This window comes from Lissotriton vulgaris, chromosome 1_2, assembly GCF_964263255.1.
Source record: "Lissotriton vulgaris chromosome 1_2, aLisVul1.2, whole genome shotgun sequence".
Lineage (NCBI taxonomy): Eukaryota > Metazoa > Chordata > Amphibia > Caudata > Salamandridae > Lissotriton > Lissotriton vulgaris.
Genome location: NC_141686.1, coordinates 328,377,482 through 328,401,333, shown reverse-complemented (window position 1 = coordinate 328,401,333; position 23,852 = coordinate 328,377,482). Strand labels below are relative to the sequence as shown.

Here is a 23,852-nt window from a genome sequence, read left to right as displayed (position 1 = left end):
AGTGGATGGTGTTCATCAGGCGGGTGGTGTCTTCGGTGTTGACTGGGGTCTGGGTGCAGAGAGTGGTGGTTGGGGGTGCTGGTTCGGTGGTCGGGTTCGTGGTATGTGCGTCGAAGCTGTTGTGAATGTCTTGCCGTGGAAGAACGATGCGAGAGCGCCGCAGAGGTCTTGCGAGGGAGTGATGTCGGTTTTGCAGGCGCTGGGATTGGAGAGCTCTTTGACGCTGCTGAACAGCTCCTTGCTGTTGTGGGTGTTGTTGTCAAGTCTTTCTTTGAATGCTGTCTTCTTGGTGGAGCGGATCAGCTGATGGTGTTTGCGGGTAGCGTTCTTGAGGGCGGCCATGTGTTGTGTTGTCTGGTCGTGGCGCCAGGCTTTCTCGAGGGTGCGGCAGGTTTTCTTGGAGTTTTTGAGGTCGGTGGTGAACCATGAGGCTTTCATGCTGCTGGGTCTGCAGGTGGGGGGTCCTTCAGTGGTGCGAGTTCATCGGCGCAGTTGGTGAGCCACAGTGTGAGGTTGCGGGCTGCCTCGTCGGGGTCTGTCGCTTTGGTGGGCTGGTTCTGGCTGAGGGTAGTGGTGAGCTGGTCGGTGGTGATCTTGCTCCAGTTTCTGCGGGGAGCTTGTTGTGGGTGGAGGTGGGTCGTGGTTCTCCTGAAGTCGAAGTGGACGCAGCTGTGGTCTGTCCAGTGTAGTCCGGTGGAGTGGCTGAAGTAGATGTGCTTGCTGGAGGAGAAGACGGGGTCAAGCGTTTGGCCGGCGTAGTGGGTGGGGGTGTTCACCAGTTGCTTGAGTCCGAGGTTGGCGAGGTTGTCCTGCATTATTCTCCTGCATGACTCTCGTACATGATTCTCCTGCATCTCTCTCCTGCATGGCTCTGCTGCATGACGCTCCTGCATGACTCTCCTGCATGACTCTCCTGTATGACTCTCCTACATTACTCTCCTGCATGGCCCTCCTGCATGCCTCTCCTGGATTACTCCCCTGCATGACTCTCCTGTATGACTCTCATGTATGACTCTCCTTCATGACTCTCATGCATGACTCTCCTGCATGGTCCTCCTACATGCATGACTCTCCTGCATGACTGTCCTGCATGACTCTCCTGCATGCCTCTCTTGCATGACTCTCTTGCATGGCTCTCCTGCATGGCTCTCATGCACACATACAGTTCTCAAAGCGCCCCTTGTGCTGCTCACATCTAACAGGGCCTCGGGATCTGGAAGTCAAAGCCATGACTGCTGCATCAGGTTAAAGAAGTGTGCACTTACAGCGGCCATGTTATGATCAGGCGGCACACTCATTGGCTGACTTGTAAAACACAATAGTCCCTCCCAAGGATATGGCTCCTGCAGCAGACAGCAGAGCATGGAAACCATCTTATTCCTGTTATAGACAGTGGAGGATCTGTGGTGGTTAATTTGTGCAGGTGTTTACAGATAGTGGGCACCACCGTTCATTTTTGGGGACTAGGACTTATATTTCTTCATCAAACTTTGACTCTAGAGAAGAGAGTGAGAAAGGCAGAAAAAGATAGAAAGACAGAGCGTGAGAGATGAAGGGAGCAGGGGTGAAGGGAGAGAGACGAGAGAGGAGAGAGATAATGGACATCGGCAAACAGACAGAGTGAGAGATGAAGGGAGCAGGGGGGAAGGGAGGGAGACAGAGAGAATGAGATCGAAGAGTGAGACGAGAGAGGAGAGAGATAATGGACAGGTGCAAACCGACAGACAGAGTGAGAGTTGAAGGGAGTGTGGGTAGGTAGAGAGAAAGAGATCAGAGAGAGAGAAGAGTGAGTTTGGATAGGTTAGGACAATTAGACAGAGTGAGAGATGAAGGGAGAGGGGGGAGGAGGGGGAATGGGTTCAGTGAGAGAGGAGAGGGAGCGTGGATAGCTGCAGACAGACAGAGACAGAGAGAGATGAAGGGGGCAGGCTGGTTTCAGGATTTTTGCTATGACTGCTTCTGGTTCCCCAGTCTGGCCCTGATGGAACTGGCCGATGTAATGTTTGTGATGACAACAGGTAGAACTCTGGGGCATATTAGCAAGGAACCTCGTTAAAATTATTGCAGTTTTAGCAGCAGAAAACTGCCACTAAAACAGCGATAATGGGCTTGCTAATATGCGTTATAGAATTCCTATAGGAGCCCAGGTTAGATGTTGCATAACCAATGCCCACAATCCCATGGATGATCCGAGTCTGAAAGAGTGGTACCAAAAAAAACCTGGACATCTTGAGCTAGTTTCCCGCTCACTGTGAAGTGACGTAAACCATGTAAAGAAGACGCACACGATGCACCAGAACTTTCAATACATGCAAATAACGATAGGTGTCACCATTTCATAATAAAGATGGACACTTGAAGATTTTGCTTAATTCTTTATTAAACAGCCTTCAGCTGGCGCATATTTTGAAATAGACACTGAAATGCAACAAAGCAGAAATATAGGTGGATTGCAAAACAATATAAAATGGCAGAAGCACTACAAAAATGAGAGTGGGAAACTCAAAGGTAAATTACAAAGAAGTAGAATACGCTACCAATCAGGAAACAAGACATAACAGGGTGGTAAAAGTGTTCGGCCGCCAGATAGGCCCATTTTTACAAAGACACTTAAAATCCTAAATTGGGTCATTTTATTCTATTTCAATTTCTCAGTGGGGGGAGTAAGGAGGGGGCATTATCTGCTGGTAAACAACAAGGAGCACAAATCAGGAGATGCAGTTGATGAGTCAGGAGATTCTGGTTCCGGATTGGACAATCACTATTAGGGGTCACAGGTAAGGTGCCAAGTTAAGTTGTTCTGACTAAGTTTCATTTTGTATTCTCGGTGCTGACATTAGGGGTGGGCATAACTTGTGTATCTCAATGCTGTGAAGTCACACAATTACCTAAAAGATTCCACAGGATTATGCAAAATGACACAAGAAAAGTAATTCTTCATTTAGTGCTATTTTCTTAGAGTAAAATGCCCCTTGCGTCCAAAATGAACGAGAGGCTGCATTTTGCCTCAAGAAATATTGCGAAATGCAACAGAACACGAATAGCAGTGCAAACAGCCACTCACGCTCGCTAAATGTGCTCTTGGGGTAAGATTTCCTACCAACTTTCTCCAGACATCCTAAACCTTTAGGGCCTCATTTATGAGCCTGTGCGTCACTTTTACGCCGCCGGTGCGTCAATTTTTGTGCTGCACCAGTGGCGTAAAAAAATGCGCCTTGTTGCACCATATTCACAAAGTGAGGCATCTAGGTAGATGCGTCACTTTGTAAACCCCTGCGCCACATTATACCTGCGACAGGTATAATGTATGCAAGGCGGGTGTATTGACGCAAGAAATGGTCATGGAAGTGACGCACTATAAGATTTCACAGTGCCACTTCTAGGACACAAATCAAATGCGTCCAAATCTTATGCCTGCCTCACAGCAGGCGTAAGACTGACGCAGGCCATTTCACATGGAGCTTGCCCCATGTGAAAGGACACATTGCTGGAGTTGCGTCTCTTTTGTGACACACTCCAGCAATGCATCACTTTTGTGCCACACAGATACGTCAGAAATACTGACGTATCTGTAACTCCTTGGGCGCAGCGATGCGTCACTTTTCATAAATGAGGCCCTTAGTGTTCTACAAACTCCCTGAAATTTGAAAAAGGCGCTAAGATCCCTTTTAAAACACACGCACACTGTTTTTTAAATGCGAGGAAGTGAGAGACAACTGCCTTCCATTATTCCTTCTGGCACCACCACCTGCCTCCTTTCCCCACTGCCGGAAGTCCGAGGGCGGGATTTCCGGCGGTGGAGAAAGTGAAGGACACCCAAGGGAGGCTCTTGTGATTTACCCTTGTCCCTGCGCCTCGTCATGAAAGGGTAAATATCAGCTGTGAAGTGTGTTCTATCGCTTTTATTCTAAACTACAGAGCTCTACCTGGACCCCCACCTTGTGTTCCTTGGAAGAAGCGGGAGTGTCTCCCTTTTATACCCGCAGGTTGTGTTGCATAGTTTCCAGTTTGTACTGGACCCTGAGGCAGATGGACTCTGTCAGCTCCGGCAGGATTTGCGGAAGCTCTCGATAGGACTTCCTTGTGAACACGTGGGCCGCAGCCGGGGGGCTGGCGATGGCCTCCAGCTCAGAGAGCCGCGCTCTCCGCGCACCGACAGCAAAGACCTCCACCCCCGCGCGCTGGAGCTCCAGGGCCGGACCTGTGACATCATCTGTTGACCCCCTATCTGTGATGAGGACCAGGACCCTGGGCACGTGGGCTCTGGCCCCTCCGCTCTCGACCAGCACCTCCCGTCTGACGAAGGAGAGGGCGCGCCCAGTATGAGCACGAGCGCCCATCCATCGCAAGATCCCCAGAGAGCCAAACAGGACGCTGACGTTGAGGGAGTCGCTGAAGGGGACCTCTATCCGGGCATCAGAGCTGAACTGGACCAGGCTGAACCGCACGGAGTCCGGGGACACGTGGAAGCTTCTCACCACCGCCTTCAAGAAAAGCCTCGTGAAAGGAAAACTGTTAAGCAGTACAATGAGAGAAGTGTGGACTGAAAACACCACGTCCGCCTTTATATCCGTCCGACCAGAGCATTCTGTGGAAAGAAAAACAGAGACGTGTCAGAGAGAAGCGGACAACATCTGCCCATAGCGGCCAAGGTTTAAGATTGCTTATGTGTGACATTTTCATAATTTCAGAGTAATTATGAGTGACATTCAACGACTGAGTAACACTTTCTCACAAGCAAAACGCCAGGTAGAACAGGATTACTTTAGAAGCCATCCCAGAATCATTGGATAATCATCCAACTACCTTAGAAGTCATTTTCGCACCATCATCCTCTTGAAGTCATCAGCAAAGCTTTGAAACCTGGGCTTGATGACTTGCAGATGACTCGAACATGAGTACCTGATTACTTAAAACAAGATTGTTCTTGATGAGTTGAGGATGAGTATCTGATTACGTCACAAGATGAGATTATTCCTGATGACCTGAGGATGATTTGAAAATGGTTTGTTGATTACTTCATGAGCACTAACATTTCGTTTTTATTTGAAATGTTTCCAAATTTGTAAATACAAAATCTGATGAGTACTTTTCAAGCATACCAACCGTCTTAGCAAAGCTTATATTAGTAAAATAGAACTTGTGCTGAATGATTTTAGAAAGGCTTGCTACGCAATTCACAGTGGGGGTTGTTTTGCATTGTATGCAGAAAGAGAGTGCACTGTTTAAACTGTGTGAACCTGCAGATTACAGGTTCCAATCATATGAAATAGCTCACCATAGAGAAGAGAATTAAGCTTCTTCAGATATCTTTGTGTGGCGTACGGATTACAAATTTACCCCTGCAAGACAGCTCAGTGAGCATAGTGCCTGTCGCATGCACATCTATGTAACTTGCATTCATATGCTCCAATAATAGAAAGGCTGATCACAGAGTATCTGCTGGTGAGATCTGTGTTTAGCTTTTAGGTCATGCTCCAACCCACTGGAATTATGCAGCCAAATTATGCGGCAGGGTTGACTAAATCATGTGTCAAGAAAAGGCAAATAATGCAGCATAAAGTGGCACATTTTTTGATAGTATTACTTCATTATTTTGTCATTTTTGCACTTGCTAAAACAGTCCATGCGTAGGCTGCAACCCATTTGTACTAGTTTAGCAAAGAAACATAGCAATAAGCAAAATAAAGGTGATCAGTCAAGCTTTGCAAAAAGCCTTCCACACGCAGCAACACGTTGCTGCATTTTTAGTTACTTTTGAACCGTTAGAGCTAAAAACAATATTTTTGTTGTTATACCTGCAGGTTATGCAGCAGATGATGGATTATGTGGCATATGCGGCTGATCCATATTTAACGCAGCAGCAACACAATTGCATAATTCACTAATGGCATCCTTCTAAGAGAGTGTATGAACACTTCTAAGTTCTTTCGCTATTCAGCAGTTAGTAAGCGCTTATTATGGGGTCTGCCAGGATGAGCTGCCAGAGGTGGGAAGACTCCTCCCCACTTTTCGAAATGGCCATCCAGACCTTATGCATCAGCCTTGTCCGGAGTTGCGAATGCTTAAGGCAGAAATTTCTGAATATCATTTTATGTTCTCCTACAACCCCCAACACATACACACACACAACCCTACGCTCAGTTTGGACGATTGTGGAAGCTGGGACTGTAGCACAATCTTTCTGGTACTACTGGGGGCAACTTGGTCAACAAATCGCACCTCCGCTCTAGAATATCACATACTTTCAACCAGTTTATTCAGTTGTATTCACTATCACTTAATTTGCAGTAGCTATTAGTTAATATGGTTCCGAAGAAAGCAACGACGAATATGTCTTTAGTTTGCTGAAACATGTCGACCACATAGAACATCCAGACGGTCTCTATATTTTTGACTGTCAATAACAACTACTTTTTAACATTGGAAGGTTGGGTAACACCGGAATAAAGTTATAAGTACCCCCCTATCCTATTTTACATTCACTAGTTTTTTCTTACATTCACACTTTTTGAGCACTGCAACATCAGTCCCCAAGTTTTGATATTTTTATCCTCAGAACTTGGGAACCAAGACCTTAGTTAGACCTCACTGATCGGCGGTGGAGCTCCTTCCTACACCAGGACCCCCGACCGTGATAGTGGATTGGCTATCCCAGTAGTGGTCTTGGTGGAATCCCAAATGATGAAGGGCGGTTCCGTGTGGTGACTGATGGGCATCCCTCCTTGATCATCATGGGGATGACCCCCTTTTTTTAGATACACATGGTTTGAAGTTGTTATAGAGCACCCTGTTAGGATACACTGAGCGTACTTTGTGTGTCAGACCATCCGATATATATGTTGTAATATGAACTACATAACCTGCCTGTTTCTATAGTTCTGCTCACCCTGAGAGGATCGTCGTTAGCTCCTGATTGCTCTGATCTGCTGCTGAGCTCCCACACTTGAAAGTCCATCCTAGGGATTGGGGCACAGATGCAACACATGTGTTTATGCCTCCGTTAGCCTCAATGAGACGCCTTCTTGCTTTATATGCAATGTTCTTTTTCCAGTGATCTCTTTGCCTTCACCAATGTGCAGACTTTTGCGGTAGATATTCTTAAATGTTTCAGAACAGATACATGAATCATCTCTAGAGTCACCAATAGACGGCATATAGTGCCCATATCAGCACCACTCCCCATGCCCCCATTCAGCAATCTCCGGGAGAAATAAACCCACATGACACCTTTTTTCTTGGAGAAAATTGCTGCAGGTTTATTTGCATAACAAATATGCCAACACGGTGTGTTATCTTACGGGCGATCCAAGGGCAGGCAGCCCCTCGACGCCTGCCACCTGATGAGCAAAATTACACCATAGCCATAGCCAATCAGTGTTCACCAGTTTTGGGGAAGGGGATAAACCCTCCCACCGGTGGACCGCCTGTCCACCCCATTACTCACGCCTCCAAAGGGGGCGGAGCATTCCAGACAACCCCTGGTTGCTCAGGTCCACAACCGCCCGTAGGCCTAACGGGGCGCCGTCGCTCCTCCAGGGTCCAACGCGAGGAGCTCCCTGGGGATATTTGGTCTTTGCACCCTTGTTGTGCTCCTACAGAGGGTACCCCATGTACCTTTCAGCCTTCGGATCGCCCTGTAACTCTGCCTGTAACACAAAATAGGTTAAAAAAACCTCTCTCACCCTACACCTTGCAATTACGCCGGGTAAGCGGTAGGGAAGGAAACAGCGTCAAGGGTCGTGGGAAAGAGGACACCAGGTGGGTAGGAGAGGTATTTATACCTCGCCCCCTGCCCACTTCTGCCTGGATATGAGGCGGGTGTGCGGACCCCTAGGGGTACCCCAACACTGTACTGACTCGTGTGCTCTCATGTGGCACTAGAGCGGCCGCCCTCCTAGCAGGGTCCCCTTCGTGGACCACGGGCTGCCAACATAGTGCCAATATCAGCTACACTCCCCAACTCACATTCAGCAATCTCCTGGAGAAATAAACAGACAAGACAACTTTTTTCGTGGAAAAAATTGCTGCATGTTTATTTGCATAACAAATATGCTAACTTGGTGGGTTATCTTACTGGCGATCCAAGGGCAGGCAGCCCCTGCCACCTGCCCACCTGATAAGCCAAATTACACCGTGGCCATAGCCAATCTTTGTTTACCAGTTTTGGGAAGGGGATAAACCCTCCTACCAGTGGACCGCCAGTCCACCCCATTACTCATGCTCCCCAAATGGGGAGGAGCGTTCCAGGCAACCCCCGGTTGCTCAGGTCCACAACCGCCTGTAGGACTAACGGGGTGCCGTCGCTCCTCCTGGGTCCAACGCGAGGACCTCCCTGGGGATATTTGGCCTTTGCAGCCTTGTTGTGCTCCTGCAGAGGGTACCCCATGTGCCTTTCAGCCTTCGGATCGCCCTGTAACTCCGCCACAGCTCTGGGTGTGGCCACTGTTACAACGAGGGTCCTGGACCAAGGTAGGCATCTTTATCTACACACTGCAGATTCTAGGGCCTCCCCCAGAACCAGCAAGAACAAATCCATTCCCACTCTAGACAGGTGTACCCCATCTTCTTCAAAACACCCTGTGGACTTGGCGTGCAGCAAACCATGTCGGATGAAGCCAAACCCCCTCTGCTCGGTGAATTTACGCATAGCGCTGTTAATCCTCCTGCGCGAGGCCTCCATGACCTCCTCTTACCATGCCCTTTGCCACACCAGCCGGGGGGTTGTCTCCGACCACCATAAAGCACATGTCCACTGCTGGTTGCTCAACTTACACATTGTTGACTTCATTTCTTGCAGCAGTACCCTTCTCCCCAGAAAAGTCAGATCATTCCCTCCCAGGTGTATGACCAGCACATGGGGAGGAGAGAATCCCCCGTCCCTGCTGCAGCTTCTTCAGCAAGAAGTTCCAGCGCATGCCTGGGTATCCCAGCCAAATTATCTCTGAGGCAGTAAGGCCATGCCTCCATTTCCTGCCCACTGTGACACGCTCAAGACGTCCGAATGGCCAGTCACCCAGACCTTTGTTCCTGGTAATTGAAGAAATGAAAGTTTGCAAAAAATGCTATTGAATCACTGCACAACCCAAACCACAAAAGCTAAAATGCACGTCATTAAACGCCACTGTAAGCCACCGGCATCTGGTGCCGCAACGGGTTCCCTCGGGTTCCATTAATGATTGCCTGTAATTTCGTAACTTTACATGTCCTCAGGCCCATTCTGTGACAAACTCACGCCCCAGCTGACTATTCATGTGTAGCCCATAACCCTGAGTTTTTCCCAAAGGTGTACCAGGATTATGTTGAATCTTAGCTTACTTCGCTGCTGATTGCCCCATGCACAATTATAGGTATTTCTTTCTTTGCCTTTTCCGTTTCTGGTTGCGAAATTTGAATGACATTGCAAGCAACAATCCCAGGCAAATAAAAGGAAGCATAAATCGACAAGGGACTTGGCCTATTACTCATCCGCTGTCTGGTGCTCTGGACTGTTATGACAAGCGTCAATAAGGCCTTGCAATCATGTGTATCAGATCCTCTTGTGGAACACATCTGCTGGGTAGCTGATGTGCTCCCTATCTGTAGTACCTTGTAGTTGTAAATGTAAATGTACCGGCATTTATAGAGCGCACAGCTACTTCCCTGAGGTAGTGTCCCGGCGCTGTCCGCTTAGGAACCCTTCCTGGTTTTCCCTGTGAGTGTCTACTCCTGAGCACCCCCAGGGTGAAAACAGGCATCCCAGCGCTTTTGGGGCCGTTGTGGAGATTAAGCAAGCTATTGCCCAGAGCCGCAGAGTTGGACCCATGATTAGAATAGGCAAGAATTATCAGGTCCGAGGAAATTGAGGCCAAGCCCCGCCAAGGCAGGTATTGAACCCTGGTCCCGGGCCAGATCTCTGCATCAGGGTCTGCCGCTCTAACCATTTGAGCCACACTTCTCCACGTGTTCAATGATGACAACAGTGAGGCCATTGTGATCACCCTTCATCCTCCTGTGCATTGATCATTTGGATAAGCCCTGGGGAACCTGGAAAGCTCGTTGAACCTCCTGTCCTCTGCCCAAATAGCAAGCACCACCCACAGTTTCTCCAAAGGGGCTCCCGTTAGAGAAGAGTGTGAAAATGTCTTGCCAGGTTGGCCACCACAGCCTAATATACCTTTCTAACCATCCTCCCCAAAGTACGCTCCTGCCCAGCTACTGGTGCGTCTAAACAAGAGGCCTTAGGGAAATGCCTGTCGCAGTTCACAATATCACTGGTGCAGAAACATTATGTCGGAACCTAACCTGTGCAGTTTCATGTCCTGGTGCAGTTCCCAATTATGGGATTCCACTGGACACCTCTGTCTAATGCGCGTGACCTAGGTACTTGGTCCAGCTTGCTTGGCGGCCTGCCTGTGAGTCAATACACCAGCCCCAAGTAGAGGTACTGCTGCTAGTCTAACGCTAAGCGCCGCATTGCCCCTACTGCGCCTGCCGCCCCTAGATAGGACCTTGACCTTACTTCCTATAAATTTATAGGGTACCAGGTATATGACAGGTCAATAACTTTGCTGCAGTCTGAATGTGGTCTGTGGTCTTTCCTTTTACTGGTTGGTAACAAATACTGCCTGACACATACCAATGCTCTACTGAAGATCTATCAGGTACAAGCATAAATCAATTAGTGGTAGCAGCAAACCCCAAGGGGCGGTATCCTCTCACAAACCATCCAAACATTTCCCCATCAGATGCTAAACCTGAAAAGTATAAATGAATGTCTCCTCACAGCAACTGGTGCTCGTGTAAAGCTCTCTGATACCTGATACCTTCGGGTCAAGTTCCCGCTATATAAAACTCCATTAAAAAAAAAAGAATATTTAGACACATCTCATGTTTCAACACATAATGAAGACATACTGGGACATGAGATGAAGGCATACTGGGGCATGAGATGGAGGCAAGCTGGGACATGAGATGAAGGCATGCTGGGACGTGAGATGAAGGCATGCCGGGATGTGAGATGAATGCATGCTGGGACATGAGATGAAGGCATGCTGGGACATGAGATGAAGGCATGCTGGGACATGAGATGAAGGAATGCTGGGACATGAGATGAAGGCATGCTGGGACATGAGATGAAGGCATGCTGGGACATGAGATGAAGGCATGCTGGGACATAAGATGAAGGCATGCTGGGACGTGAGATGAAGGAATGCTGGGACATGAGATGAAGGCATGCTAGGACATGAGATGAAGGCATGCAGGGACATGAGATGAAGGCATGCTGGGACATAAGATGAAGGCATGCTGGGACGTGAGATGAAAACATGCTGGGACATGAGATGAAGGCATGCTGGGACATGAGATGAGGGCATGCTGGGACATTAGATGAAGGCATGCTGGGACATGAGATGAAGGCATGCTGGGATATGAGATGAAGGCTTGCTGGGATGAAGGCATGCTGGGACATGAGATGAAGGCATGCTGGGATGAAGGCATGCTGGGACGTGAGATGAAGGCATGCTCTGACATGAGATGAAGGCATGCTAGGACATGAGATGAAAAGGGGGTGGTGATGAACCAATCAAACACTCCTACCCAGTCAACAGATCTGGGTTAAATTCTTCACCGTTCTTTAGCCCACTCTGCCACCCCAGTTCAGACATGGCCATATGCAAATCAGTCTGACCCTGTGCCTCATGTGAACAGTCCAGCCCGAACTGCCAAGTCATGCCTTCCCTGGACCGGAAACAAGCTTCCTAGGACCGGTTTCTGGCATTACAGCCGTCTTCAGCCAGGCTTGCTTGAATCCAGTGGCAAAGTGATCAAGGAACTCACGTCTGAGCATACCCTGCCAAATTATGTCGAACAAAGCGGTACAAAAGGGGGGGTGATGGACGGAGCATCTGAACCAACTAAACACTCACACCCAGTCAACAGATCTGGGTTAAATCCTTCACCGTTCTTTAGCCCACTCTGCCACCCCAGTTCAGACATGCCCATATGCAAATCAGTCTGACCCTGTGCCTCATGGGAACAGTCCAGCCCGAACTGCCAAGCCATGCCTTCCCTGGACCGGAAACAAGCTTCCTAGGTCCGGTTTCTGGCATTACAGCCGTCTTCAGCCAGGCTTGCTTGAATCCAGTGGCAAAGTGAGCAACGGACTCACGTCTGAGCATACCCTGCCAAATTATGGCGAACAAAGCGGTACAAAGGGGGGTGGTGATGGACGGAGCATCTGAACCAATCAAACACTCACACCCAGTCAACAGATCTGGGTTAAATCCTTCACCGTTCTTTAGCCCACTCTGCCACCCCAGTTCAGATATCGCCATATGCAAATCAGTCTGACCCTGTGCCTCATGGGAACAGTCCAGCCCGAACTGCCCAGCCATGCCTTCCCTGGACCGGAAACAAGCTTCCTAGGACCGGTTTCTGGCATTACAGCCGTCTTCAGCCAGGCCTGCTTGAATCCAGTGGCAAAGTGAGCAAGGGACTCACGTCTGAGCATACCCTGCCAAAATTGCCCCTCAAAAGCTCCTTGTTGTTTATATAGAATCTAGGAATGCCAGTGAGCATCCTGAAGAGCCGGTGAGGGAGGCAGAGAATTTAGATGGGCAGCTTGAGGGGCCATTGGGCCCAACCGGGGAGAAAGTACCTTCCAGGGCGGGCAGCAGTGTTTCTTCCAAGGGCATGTCCCCTTGAGGGCTGGAGGACACAGAGAGGGAGAAAGTGTATACGTTGGAGCTAGCCATGCTCAAAATAGATGGTCAGAAGTACATAGAGGGCAAGAAAATAGAAGTTGGGATGGAATTAGTAATGAAGAAGTTAGCCTTCGAAGAAAATAAAATGCATTTTGAACATGAGAGAGTGTTGAGGGAATTGTAAAAGTCTATAGGTTCCTCTCTCTGGTGGCAGCGCACCACTGGTGCCTGTAGAAACAAGGGCCGACATCCCCAAATAAGTAGTTAAGGATTTCCACAAACATGAGGATATTGGTCAATGATTCAGGGCTTATGAATCTGTAATGTTAAATTTACCTACAGAGGATCACGTGTCCTATGGCCACATGAAAGGAGCCCTAATGTCAGAGATAAAAACTAAATACAGGGCCTCCATTAAAGCCTATAAATCTGCGCTAAAGGCAGCACAGCATTTTACGCAGAGAAAATTATTGCATCTCCTAACTGATCGAAAGAGATTTTCAGAATTGTTAAAACTCTTTTGAAACCCCCCTCTTGCCCCAAATGCATGAGGCCCGCTGTGAAGAACTCGCATTTTTCTTCCACACTAAAATCCAAAAGATTCTTCTTGGTCTCCCACCCATCCCCATCTCCGAACCATTATCATCAACTAAACCTCCCTCTCAAGGCACTACTCCTGAACTCGCTTCCTTCACCCCGCTCACTGAGGAATTGTTACCCCCCTCCTCAATGCAATAAAAAGTGGCTCGCCGCTTGATCCTGTTCCAATTAACATCCTGAAATCAGTCCTGCCCATTATCGCCACTCCAGTCATCAATCTGATCAACTCCTCGATCGAAGCAGGCACAGTCCCACAGGACTGGAAAATGGCCATGGTCAAACCATTGTTAAAAAAAACTAACCTGGACCCTGGAGACCTATCCAACTACCGCCCCATCTCCCTTCTCCCAGGTATCAGTAAACTGGCAGAAAGATTTGTAAACCGCCAACTGTCTTCATTTCTGGAAGCCTTTAATCTACTCCATCCTTCTCAAACAGGCTTCCGCCCTGGACAAGGGACGGAGACGGCACTTCTTAAGGTGGTTGAAGAGTCTAGGAGGATTCTGGACACAGGTGGAAATGTGGCCATTATCTTCCTAGACCTCAGCGCCGCCTTTGATACGGTAAATCACTGTATCCTTTTAGCCCGTCTAAACAAAATCGGAGTCTCGGGAAAAGCCCTCTCATGGCTTGAATCTTTTCTTCAGGAAAGGTATTTTAAGGCATTTGAAGGGGATTGCCATTCATCGCCGATACTCTTGCAGTGTGGGGTCCAACAGGGCTCCTCCCTTAGCCCCACACTTTTTAATGTGTATATGTCCCCCCTAGCTGAGATAGTGGCCCCCTACGGAATTGAATTAATCAGCTATGCTGATGACACGCAGCTCGTGGTCTCTCTGAACCAGGCAGATTTGTCCCACACGAGTTTGAGTGACAGTCTTGAGGAGGTAGCAAAGTGGATGGGCCAGTCTCTGCTCAAACTTAACAACAAGAAGACCGAACTGATGTTACTGGGCAAGAAGGCATCATTTAATTCCCCCACTTTATGGCCCCCTTCTATGGGCACTGGTCCCACCCCAAGAAACGTGATCAAGCGTTTAGGATTCTGGTTAGACAAGGATCTTTCATTTAAAGTACTAGGCTTGACTATGGTAACGCGCTCTATCTGGGAGCCCCGGCCTCTGTGAGCTCCTCAGCCAAAGCAGCGCTTAGATCACTCCATTGGCTACCGATAAGAGAACGGATGCACTTCAAGGCCCTTTGTATTGCCCATAAAAATCTCCAAGGCAAAGGCCCCCGATCCTTACTAACCTGATTAAACCATACAAAATGCCCAGGAACCTGCGTTCCAATGATCTCAATCTGGCAGAAGTCAACAGAATCAATAAGGCTCGCTCTGGTGGTCGCCTTTTCTCTTATAATACCTCAAAGTTATGGAACTCTTTGCCCCTCTCCCTTCGTCAGGAACCCAATTTCCTCACATTCCACAAGAAAATAAAAACATGGCTTTTTCCCGGAAACTAACTAAATAATCAGATTCCTTCTTTCATTCTCAGACCTCTTGTCACCACGGCTTTAAGCGCTGGGATGCTTCCGGGTAGCCATGCGCTATAAAATAACTATTTTCAATTCATTTCATGTCCAAAGACGGTATGACCCCAGAGATGTACAGACAACGGTTTAGGAATTGCAAGAAACTGGAGTCTACCACATGGGTGGAATATGTGTCTTTCTTTTGTAGACTATTGGATGCGTAGAACCAAGAAAAGCCAACCTCAAGGAGGAGTGGGGGCTTGGTGGTGCAGGAATCACCTGAGTCTACTCTTACCCTCCTTATATAATAAAGTGAACCCGGAAACCTTCGTCTGCAGAGATAACCACCTTTATTGCAATAGCCCGGGCTATGGAACAGAGTCCCAATCTAGTCAGAGACAAAACCCAGGAGGCTGCTGCTTTACTCCACAGCAAACAAGCCTTACATTCATTTTTATTCCACTCTTTTGGCATTCAGTCCATTGTTCAATCAGGGCTGTGTTTGTAGTTGATGACCTGATCAAGGCGGTGTTTGTAGTTTATGACCTGATCAAGGCTCCGCATTCAGACCATTGTTCAATCAGCTTGATCAAGGCTCGAGCAGTCAGACCATTGTTCAACCAGATTGATCAAGGCTCGGTCAGTCAGACCATTGTCCAGATGACATGATCACGGCGTCAAGGATGTTTACCAAGCAGGGAGTAGAAGATGTAAAACAAGCTTGTTTACACAGGGCGTAGGTGTCTCATGGCTTTCTGTTGATGAATTGGTTAACTGCAAAGAACAGGGGGCTTGGGTATGTGATCGTTTTTTTAGCGTAAGCAGAAATGGAGGCTGTAGGCAGGGTTTTGTCACGAGATGGCAAGAAATGGAGGAATGTAATGAAATTAATAGGACCTAGTAAAAACGTATTTACTTCAGCCCCTCCTTTTGCCATTGAGTGGCAAAACATGTTCTTAGGAAATGTCTATTTGCATTAGGTCACCAATCTCTTGTTAAAGCATTATTCTTACGTTGATGTCACGTGTATTGACCGGGGAACTTTTAAGGGCCTGTGTACACATAGCACAAAGCATAGGCAAGCACTGGATACACAGGCAGCATGAGATGATGACTGCTGTTCCTAAGGCAAAAAAATGAGGATCCCCCATCCCCATCTGGAAAGGAGGCCCCAAATCCAGCCCATGAGGGACCAGTCATTTTGTTGTTGATGAATCTCAGAGGAAATACAGCAGCTGGAGCCAATTAGTTTACATACACCACCACGATCAGCAAGGATGATTTCAAGTACCATTCGATGTTGTAGTGTCATCAGGTGGTCAGCCTGAAGCTCTGCAGTGATGTTTCCTAATCTGCCCCTGCTGTTTCATTAATGATTGCCTCCACCACTCGGGTAAGGTGTCGTATGTTGCGGATGTTGACCATAGGACACAAGAACGGCAGGAATTCTTTGAAGAAGTCCCCTGCCTCCTGTCCTGCAGTGTCATGGGCCTCAATTACTCCCCTAGGCATACAATGGTGGAGGTGGGGATTGGTGAAGTGATGTGTCCCAACAGCAGTAAAGGTAGGAGGAAGAAGAAAGGCCAAATAACACACACCTGACCAATTTCGTGGAAGCCAGGTATAAGCAGACTGTCCACAAACAAAATTGGTATTTAGAGAAGCGATTAGGAGTGGTCGTGACGTAATATTCAGTGTAATGACTATTGAGCAGTCACTGACTCCTACCTCCCGGGTCCCCAGTCCATTTATGCACACTTGGCCATGCGTGTTGATCACATTAAAAGCCTGCAATTTGGTGGGAACTTTGCGTCTGGACCGAAAGCAGGAGAAGATTATTCTACTTGAGGTGTTGAACATAACAATCTCATTGCGTTCAGCACGAGAGATGTTCAAGATGTCAGATGTCGTAGTAGGGCAGAAAGGATTACTGACATTGCCTGTTCTGTTTTGGGTGAAAGTGTCATAAAAATCACCAATGATGGAGCTCTTGTTCCATTGATCGTATATGCATCGGTGACGAGCATCCTCCAAGCCAGCCAGGACTCAAAAACAGAAAATGGATAGACGAAATAGGGGACAGTGTGCATCATAGAGTGTGGCATGAGCCCACATACCCAACAGTGCGAGGTATTAATCACAAGCTGATGCTGGTGCAATAATTGTACAAAAGTATTGTTCATGAATTCCAGGCGTCGTGGTAGTTCATGGGGTTACAAGGTGGCGTGGAGATGTTCTGCAGGTGTCAGTGTCAAATGCCAGAAACCGGTCCCCGGCAGACTAATTTGCATGTAGCCAGGTTCTGAGCTGGGATGGTGCAGTGAGCTAAAAAACGGTGATGGATCAAGCCCTGATCTCTTGACTGGGTAGGAGTATTCTGCATCATTCAGAAACTCTGTCCATCACCACCTCCTTTTCCATAATCGATTTTGTCCACACTAAGTGTGGGAGGGTATACTCAGACGTGAGTCCCTTGCTCATTGCACCATCAGGATTCAAGCAAGCCGGGCCGACGACTGCTGAAATGCCAGAAACCGGTCCCCGGAAGCTTGTTTCCTTCCCAGTATAAGAATTGGCTTGGTAGTTTGGTTTGCCCTGTTCCCATCATGCACTGGGACAGGAACAGACTAATTTGCATGTAGACAGGTTCTGAGCTGGGATGGTGCAGTGAGCTAAAAAACGGTGATGGATCAAGCCCTGATCTCTTGACTGGGTAGGAGTATTCTGCATCATTCAGAAACTCTGTCCATCACCACCTCCTTTTCCAAAATCGATTTTGTCCACACTAAGTGTGGGAGGGTATACTCAGACGTGAGTCCCTTGCTCATTGCACCATCAGGATTCAAGCAAGCCGGGCCGACGACAGCTGAAATGCCAGAAACCGGTCCCCGGAAGCTTGTTTCCTTCCCAGTATAAGAATAGGCTTGGTAGTTTGGTTTGCCCTGTTCCCATCATGCACTGGGACAGGAACAGACTAATTTGCATGTAGACAGGTTCTGAGCTGGGATGGTGCAGTGAGCTAAAAAACGGTGATGGATCAAGCCCTGATCTCTTGACTGGGTAGGAGTATTCTGCATCATTCAGAAACTCTGTCCATCACCACCTCCTTTTCCAAAATCGATTTTGTCCACACTAAGTGTGGGAGGGAATACTCAGACGTGAGTCCCTTGCTCATTGCACCATCAGGATTCAAGCAAGCCGGGCAGACGACGGCTGAAATGCCAGAAACCGGTCCCGGGAAGCTTGTTTCCTTCCCAGTATAGGAATTGGCTTGGTAGTTTGGTTTGCCCTGTTCCCATCATGCACTGGGACAGGAACAGACTAATTTGCATGTAGCCAGGTTCTGAGCTGGGATGGTGCAGTGAGCTAAAAAACGGTGATGGATCAAGCCCTGATCTCTTGACTGGGTAGGAGTATTCTGCATCATTCAGAAACTCTGTCCATCACCACCTCCTTTTCCATAATGGATTTTGTCCACACTAAGTGTGGGAGGGTATACTCAGACGTGAGTCCCTTGCTCATTGCACCATCAGGATTCAAGCAAGCCGGGCCGACGACGGCTGAAATGCCAGAAACCGGTCCCCGGAAGCTTGTTTCCTTCCCAGTATAAGAAATGGCTTGGTAGTTTGGTTTGCCCTGTTCCCATCATGCACTGGGACAGGAACAGACTAATTTGCATGTAGCCAGGTTCTGAGCTGGGATGGTGCAGTGAGCTAAAAAACGGTGATGGATCAAGCCCTGATCTCTTGACTGGGTAGGAGTATTCTGCATCATTTAGAAACTCTGTCCATCACCACCTCCTTTTCCAAAATCGATTTTGTCCACACTAAGTGTGGGAGGGTATACTCAGACGTGAGTCCCTTGCTCATTGCACCATCAGGATTCAAGCAAGCCGGGCCGACGACGGCTGAAATGCCAGAAACCGGTCCCCGGAAGCTTGTTTCCTTCCCAGTATAAGAATTGGCTTGGTAGTTTGGTTTGCCCTGTTCCCATCATGCACTGGGACAGGAACAGACTAATTTGCATGTAGCCAGGTTCTGAGCTGGGATGGTGCAGTGAGCTAAAAAACGGTGATGGATCAAGCCCTGATCTCTTGACTGGGTAGGAGTATTCTGCATCATTCAGAAACTCTGTCCATCACCACCTCCTTTTCCAAAATCGATTTTGTCCACACTAAGTGTGGGAGGGTATACTCAGACGTGAGTCCCTTGCTCATTGCACCATCAGGATTCAAGCAAGCCGGGCCGACGACGGCTGAAATGCCAGAAACCGGTCCCCGGAAGCTTGTTTCCTTCCCAGTATAAGAATTGGCTTGGCAGTTTGGTTTGCCCTGTTCCCATCATGCACTGGGACAGGAACAGACTAATTTGCATGTAGCCAGGTTCTGAGCTGGGATGGTGCAGTGAGCTAAAAATCGGTGATGGATCAAGCCCTGATCTCTTGACTGGGTAGGAGTATTCTGCATCATTCAGAAACTCTGTCCATCACCACCTCCTTTTCCAAAATCGATTTTGTCCACACTAAGTGTGGGAGGGTATACTCAGACGTGAGTCCCTTGCTCATTGCACCATCAGGATTCAAGCAAGCCGGGCCGACGACGGCTGAAATGCCAGAAACCGGTCCCCGGAAGCTTGTTTCCTTCCCAGTATAAGAATTGGCTTGGTAGTTTGGTTTGCCCTGTTCCCATCATGCACTGGGACAGGAACAGACTAATTTGCATGTAGCCAGGTTCTGAGCTGGGATGGTGCAGTGAGCTAAAAAACGGTGATGGATCAAGCCCTGATCTCTTGACTGGGTAGGAGTATACTGCATCATTCAGAAACTCTGTCCATCACCACCTCCTTTTCCAAAATCGATTTTGTCCACACTAAGTGTGGGAGGGTATACTCAGACGTGAGTCCCTTGCTCATTGCACCATCAGGATTCAAGCAAGCCGGGCCGACGACGGCTGAAATGCCAGAAACCGGTCCCCGGAAGCTTGTTTCCTTCCCAGTATAAGAATTGGCTTGGTAGTTTGGTTTGCCCTGTTCCCATCATGCACTGGGACAGGAACAGACTAATTTGCATGTAGCCAGGTTCTGAGCTGGGATGGTGCAGTGAGCTAAAAAACGGTGATGGATCAAGCCCTGATCTCTTGACTGGGTAGGAGTATTCTGCATCATTCAGAAACTCTGTCCATCACCACCTCCTTTTCCAAAATCGATTTTGTCCACACTAAGTGTGGGAGGGTATACTCAGACGTGAGTCCCTTGCTCATTGCACCATCAGGATTCAAGCAAGCCGGGCCGACGACGGCTGAAATGCCAGAAACCGGTCCCCGGAAGCTTGTTTACTTCCCAGTATAAGAATTGGCTTGGCAGTTTGGTTTGCCCTGTTCCCATCATGCACTGGGACAGGAACAGACTAATTTGCATGTAGCCAGGTTCTGAGCTGGGATGGTGCAGTGAGCTAAAAATCGGTGATGGATCAAGCCCTGATCTCTTGACTGGGTAGGAGTATTCTACATCATTCAGAAACTCTGTCCATCACAACCTCCTTTTCCAAAATCGATTTTGTCCACACTAAGTGTGGGAGGGTATACTCAGACGTGAGTCCCTTGCTCATTGCACCATCAGGATTCAAGCAAGCCGGGCCGACGACGGCTGAAATGCCAGAAACCGGTCCCCGGAAGCTTGTTTCCTTCCCAGTATAAGAATTGGCTTGGTAGTTTGGTTTGCCCTGTTCCCATCATGCACTGGGACAGGAACAGACTAATTTGCATGTAGCCATGTTCTGAGCTGGGATGGTGCAGTGAGCTAAAAAACGGTGATGGATCAAGCCCTGATCTCTTGACTTGGTAGGAGTATACTGCATCATTCAGAAACTCTGTCCATCACCACCTCCGTTTCCAAAATCGATTTTGTCCACACTAAGTGTGGGAGGGTATACTCAGACGTGAGTCCCTTGCTCATTGCACCATCAGGATTCAAGCAAGCCGGGTCGACGACGGCTGAAATGCCAGAAACCGGTCCCGGAAGCTTGTTTCCTTCCCAGTATAAGAATTGGCTTGGCAGTTTGGTTTGCCCTGTTCCCATCAGGCACTGGGACAGGAACAGACTCATTTGCATGTAGCCAGGTTCTGAGCTGGGATGGTGCAGTGAGCTAAAAAACGGTGATGGATCAAGCCCTGATCTCTCGACTGGGTAGGAGTATTCTGCATCATTCAGAAAATCTGTCCATCACCACCTCCTTTTCCAAAATCGGTGTCAGTGTCATAGCCAGAGGAGCTTGGGGAGAGGTCAATAACAGAAACCATCCCACAACCAGCAGGATGAGGAGAGCAAAAAGTATAACTATCGTAGAAAGGAAGCATTTATTTTTCAGAAGTTTGACATATTTCTTGTGCGCTTCAGACCCTTGCACCGCTGCCTTTGTGCTCAGCTTGTTGTCACTAGTGGTTGCCTGTGATATGTGGTTGCTTCACTGGGTGTGGATAACAAGAGTCCTACGGACTTCCCATTGGTCCAGCATACCAGCACCGGTCTCAGCCGGAGATATTATAGCCCTACAGCCTATTAGACACCAGACAGAGTCAAGGGCCAGCCCCTTTTCTTGGCCTCAAGTTGTAGCGAGTGGAAGAAGGTATTGTAGTGGTCTGGAAAGAGAGCTTCTTGTTCCTTCCTCTGGTCCTGCAGAGTAGGGATGACTGGACCCCTAAGATTCAATCAGTTTCGGCTTCCGTAGTGGTGTAATGAAGCTGAGCATCACTGAAAGGGACAAAGGTCGGTACTACTTCTGTGTCGCAATCCGGCAGTCCTTCTTTCACCCTTTGGACGTACGGGAAGGGGAGATGCACCCTTTTACAATTGGTAGCATGTATCCAGTTCTTTCTCCCTTCAACTTTTACATCAGAATGGGTGGCCAGAAGAACCTGTCGGGGGTGCGACCAGTGGGGCTCCAGACACTTGGTACGCTGAAAATTTCGGATCACAACCCAGTCACCTGGTTAAATGGTGTGACCTGGACCTTTGCTGTTGTCGGGGATAGCAGCGTGTACCTGATGATAAAGAGTACGAAAAGAATTGGTTAACTGGTACAGGTAGTCAGTCAATACTGGGAACTCAACATCAGACAATTTCTTTGGCCTTGGTATGCCCCATACATTAGCTGGTCTACCGAATACCAATTCGTAGAGAGATAATCCTATCCTTGAGTGGGCAGTCGTCCTTACTGACAAGAGAGCAAGGGGTAGGGCATCTACCCAGGTAACGCCTGTTTCCGCCACTATTTTGGCCAATTTTAAATTAAGTACCCCATTGTATTTCTCCACCAATCCAAAGACACGGCCCAGCTCATCGCGGACCTATCTGCTGTAGAACTAGAACAACTGATAATGACTCCCACACATGAGGCAGGGCACACGCTTGACGGTATTTTCTCTAACAACCCTTTCATTACCGTGAACAGAGTACCACCTCTTATTTGGTCTGACCATTCCGCTATATTTTTCGATATCAAAATCAAATCAAAGTCAGGTAAAAATGCTTCACACGATTCTCTTTTAACCACCAGAGATTGGCGAAACTTAGATTACAACCATCTTGATCTGATTATCACCGATGCTTTCGTACACACAGAGGGGGAAACGGACCCAAATATTGCGGCCGCCACTTACACCTCCATTCTGGAAAGGACGTTTCAAACTCTAGCTCCGCCCAGAACCTCCAAACGTAACAGAAAAACTCCTTCGGCTCCATGGTTCACAGAACAACTTAGGCTACAACGTCAATATTGCCGCAACTTAGAACGTAACTGGCGCAAACACTACAACACACCAGATAAAACAACCTACAAAGCTGCACTCCTTGATTATAAGCAGAAAATAGCCAGGGAAAAAAACATCTACTACACCACCCAAATAGACCAGGCGAAATGCAGCATGAAAAAGCTTTTTGATGTAGTGAACCACCTCGCAGAACCAGCTCACCCTCCTACCGAAACTTCACAAAGCCTATGTAATAAATTAGCTGACTATTTCTCAGATAAGGTCACCTCTATATTTAAGGACTTCATTCCCAATCCAAACATTATGGTGCCTACGAACACTCAACCAGAGCTGAACTCAGCTACTTTCATGGAATTCACCCAGGTACACTCACACCGTATTCACAAACTTATCTTGTCAACCAAATCAGGCTCCCCTCTGGATCCTTGTCATCCCTCTGTACTTCATTCCATTCCAGACACTATTTTTTCACCATTGACTCACATCTGTAACACCATGTTCTCATCTGGTATATACCCGAACATCTGGAAAAATACTATAATAAAACCATTACTCAAAAAGCCCTCACTTGATCCATCTGAGTCCTCCAGCTACCGTCCCATCGCTTCATTGCCTTTTCCAGCTAAGATCTTTGAATCTGTCATGAATGAACAACTATCTGACTACATTCAAGCCAATGACCTACTAGATGACACCCAGTTCGGTTTCCGACAAGGTCATGGGACAGAAACGGCTCTGATCAAGGCCGCTGATGAAATCAGAGCTACAATGGACAACGATGGTCGGGCTATTTTGATTCTGTTAGACCTATCAGCGGCTTTCGACACGGTCGATCACTCTACTCTGATCGGCCGTGTCGAGGCCATTGGTATCAAACACAAGGCCAAGGACCTCATAGCTTCCTTCCTGGCCGACCGCAAACAGGCAGTGAAGATGGGTCCATTCACCTCACCAACATTCAAACTCCCTTGCGGTGTCCCTCAGGGCTCCTCGCTAAGTCCGACCTTTTTTAACATTTATGTGTCGGACTTGGCGAGGGTAATAAAAGCGTATAACATCAACCTGACTACATACGCCGATGATACCCAGCTGGTATTATCTATTCACAAAAACGGATCCACGATAGCGGCCAACTTTAGGGACGGTATGCGAGCCATTAGCAGTTGGATGGCCTCCAACTGCTTAAAACTGAACTCTGCTAAGACCGAGGTAATGCTGTTCGGCAAGGTCCAGCCTGCCTGGTCCCCCCTGTGGTGGCCGGAAGAGATGGGCACTCCACCTGAACCGGTTAGCAAAGTGAGGAACTTGGGAGTTACATTCGATGACAAACT

The 23,852-nt window shown here is 48.1% G+C and overlaps 1 protein-coding gene across 1 annotated transcript in view; it reads right to left on the bottom strand.

Annotated features, from left to right (window-relative positions):
- Positions 1–3,974: 3,974 nt before the first annotated feature.
- The window catches only part of LOC147736649 (collagen alpha-1(XII) chain-like), a 145,067-nt gene continuing 125,189 nt past the window's right edge, over positions 3,975–23,852 (bottom strand). The window contains exon 6 of the mRNA XM_086953797.1: positions 3,975–4,588. Within this exon, the coding sequence (XP_086809923.1) occupies positions 3,975–4,588 (614 nt within the window). The remainder of the gene's footprint in view (positions 4,589–23,852) is intronic.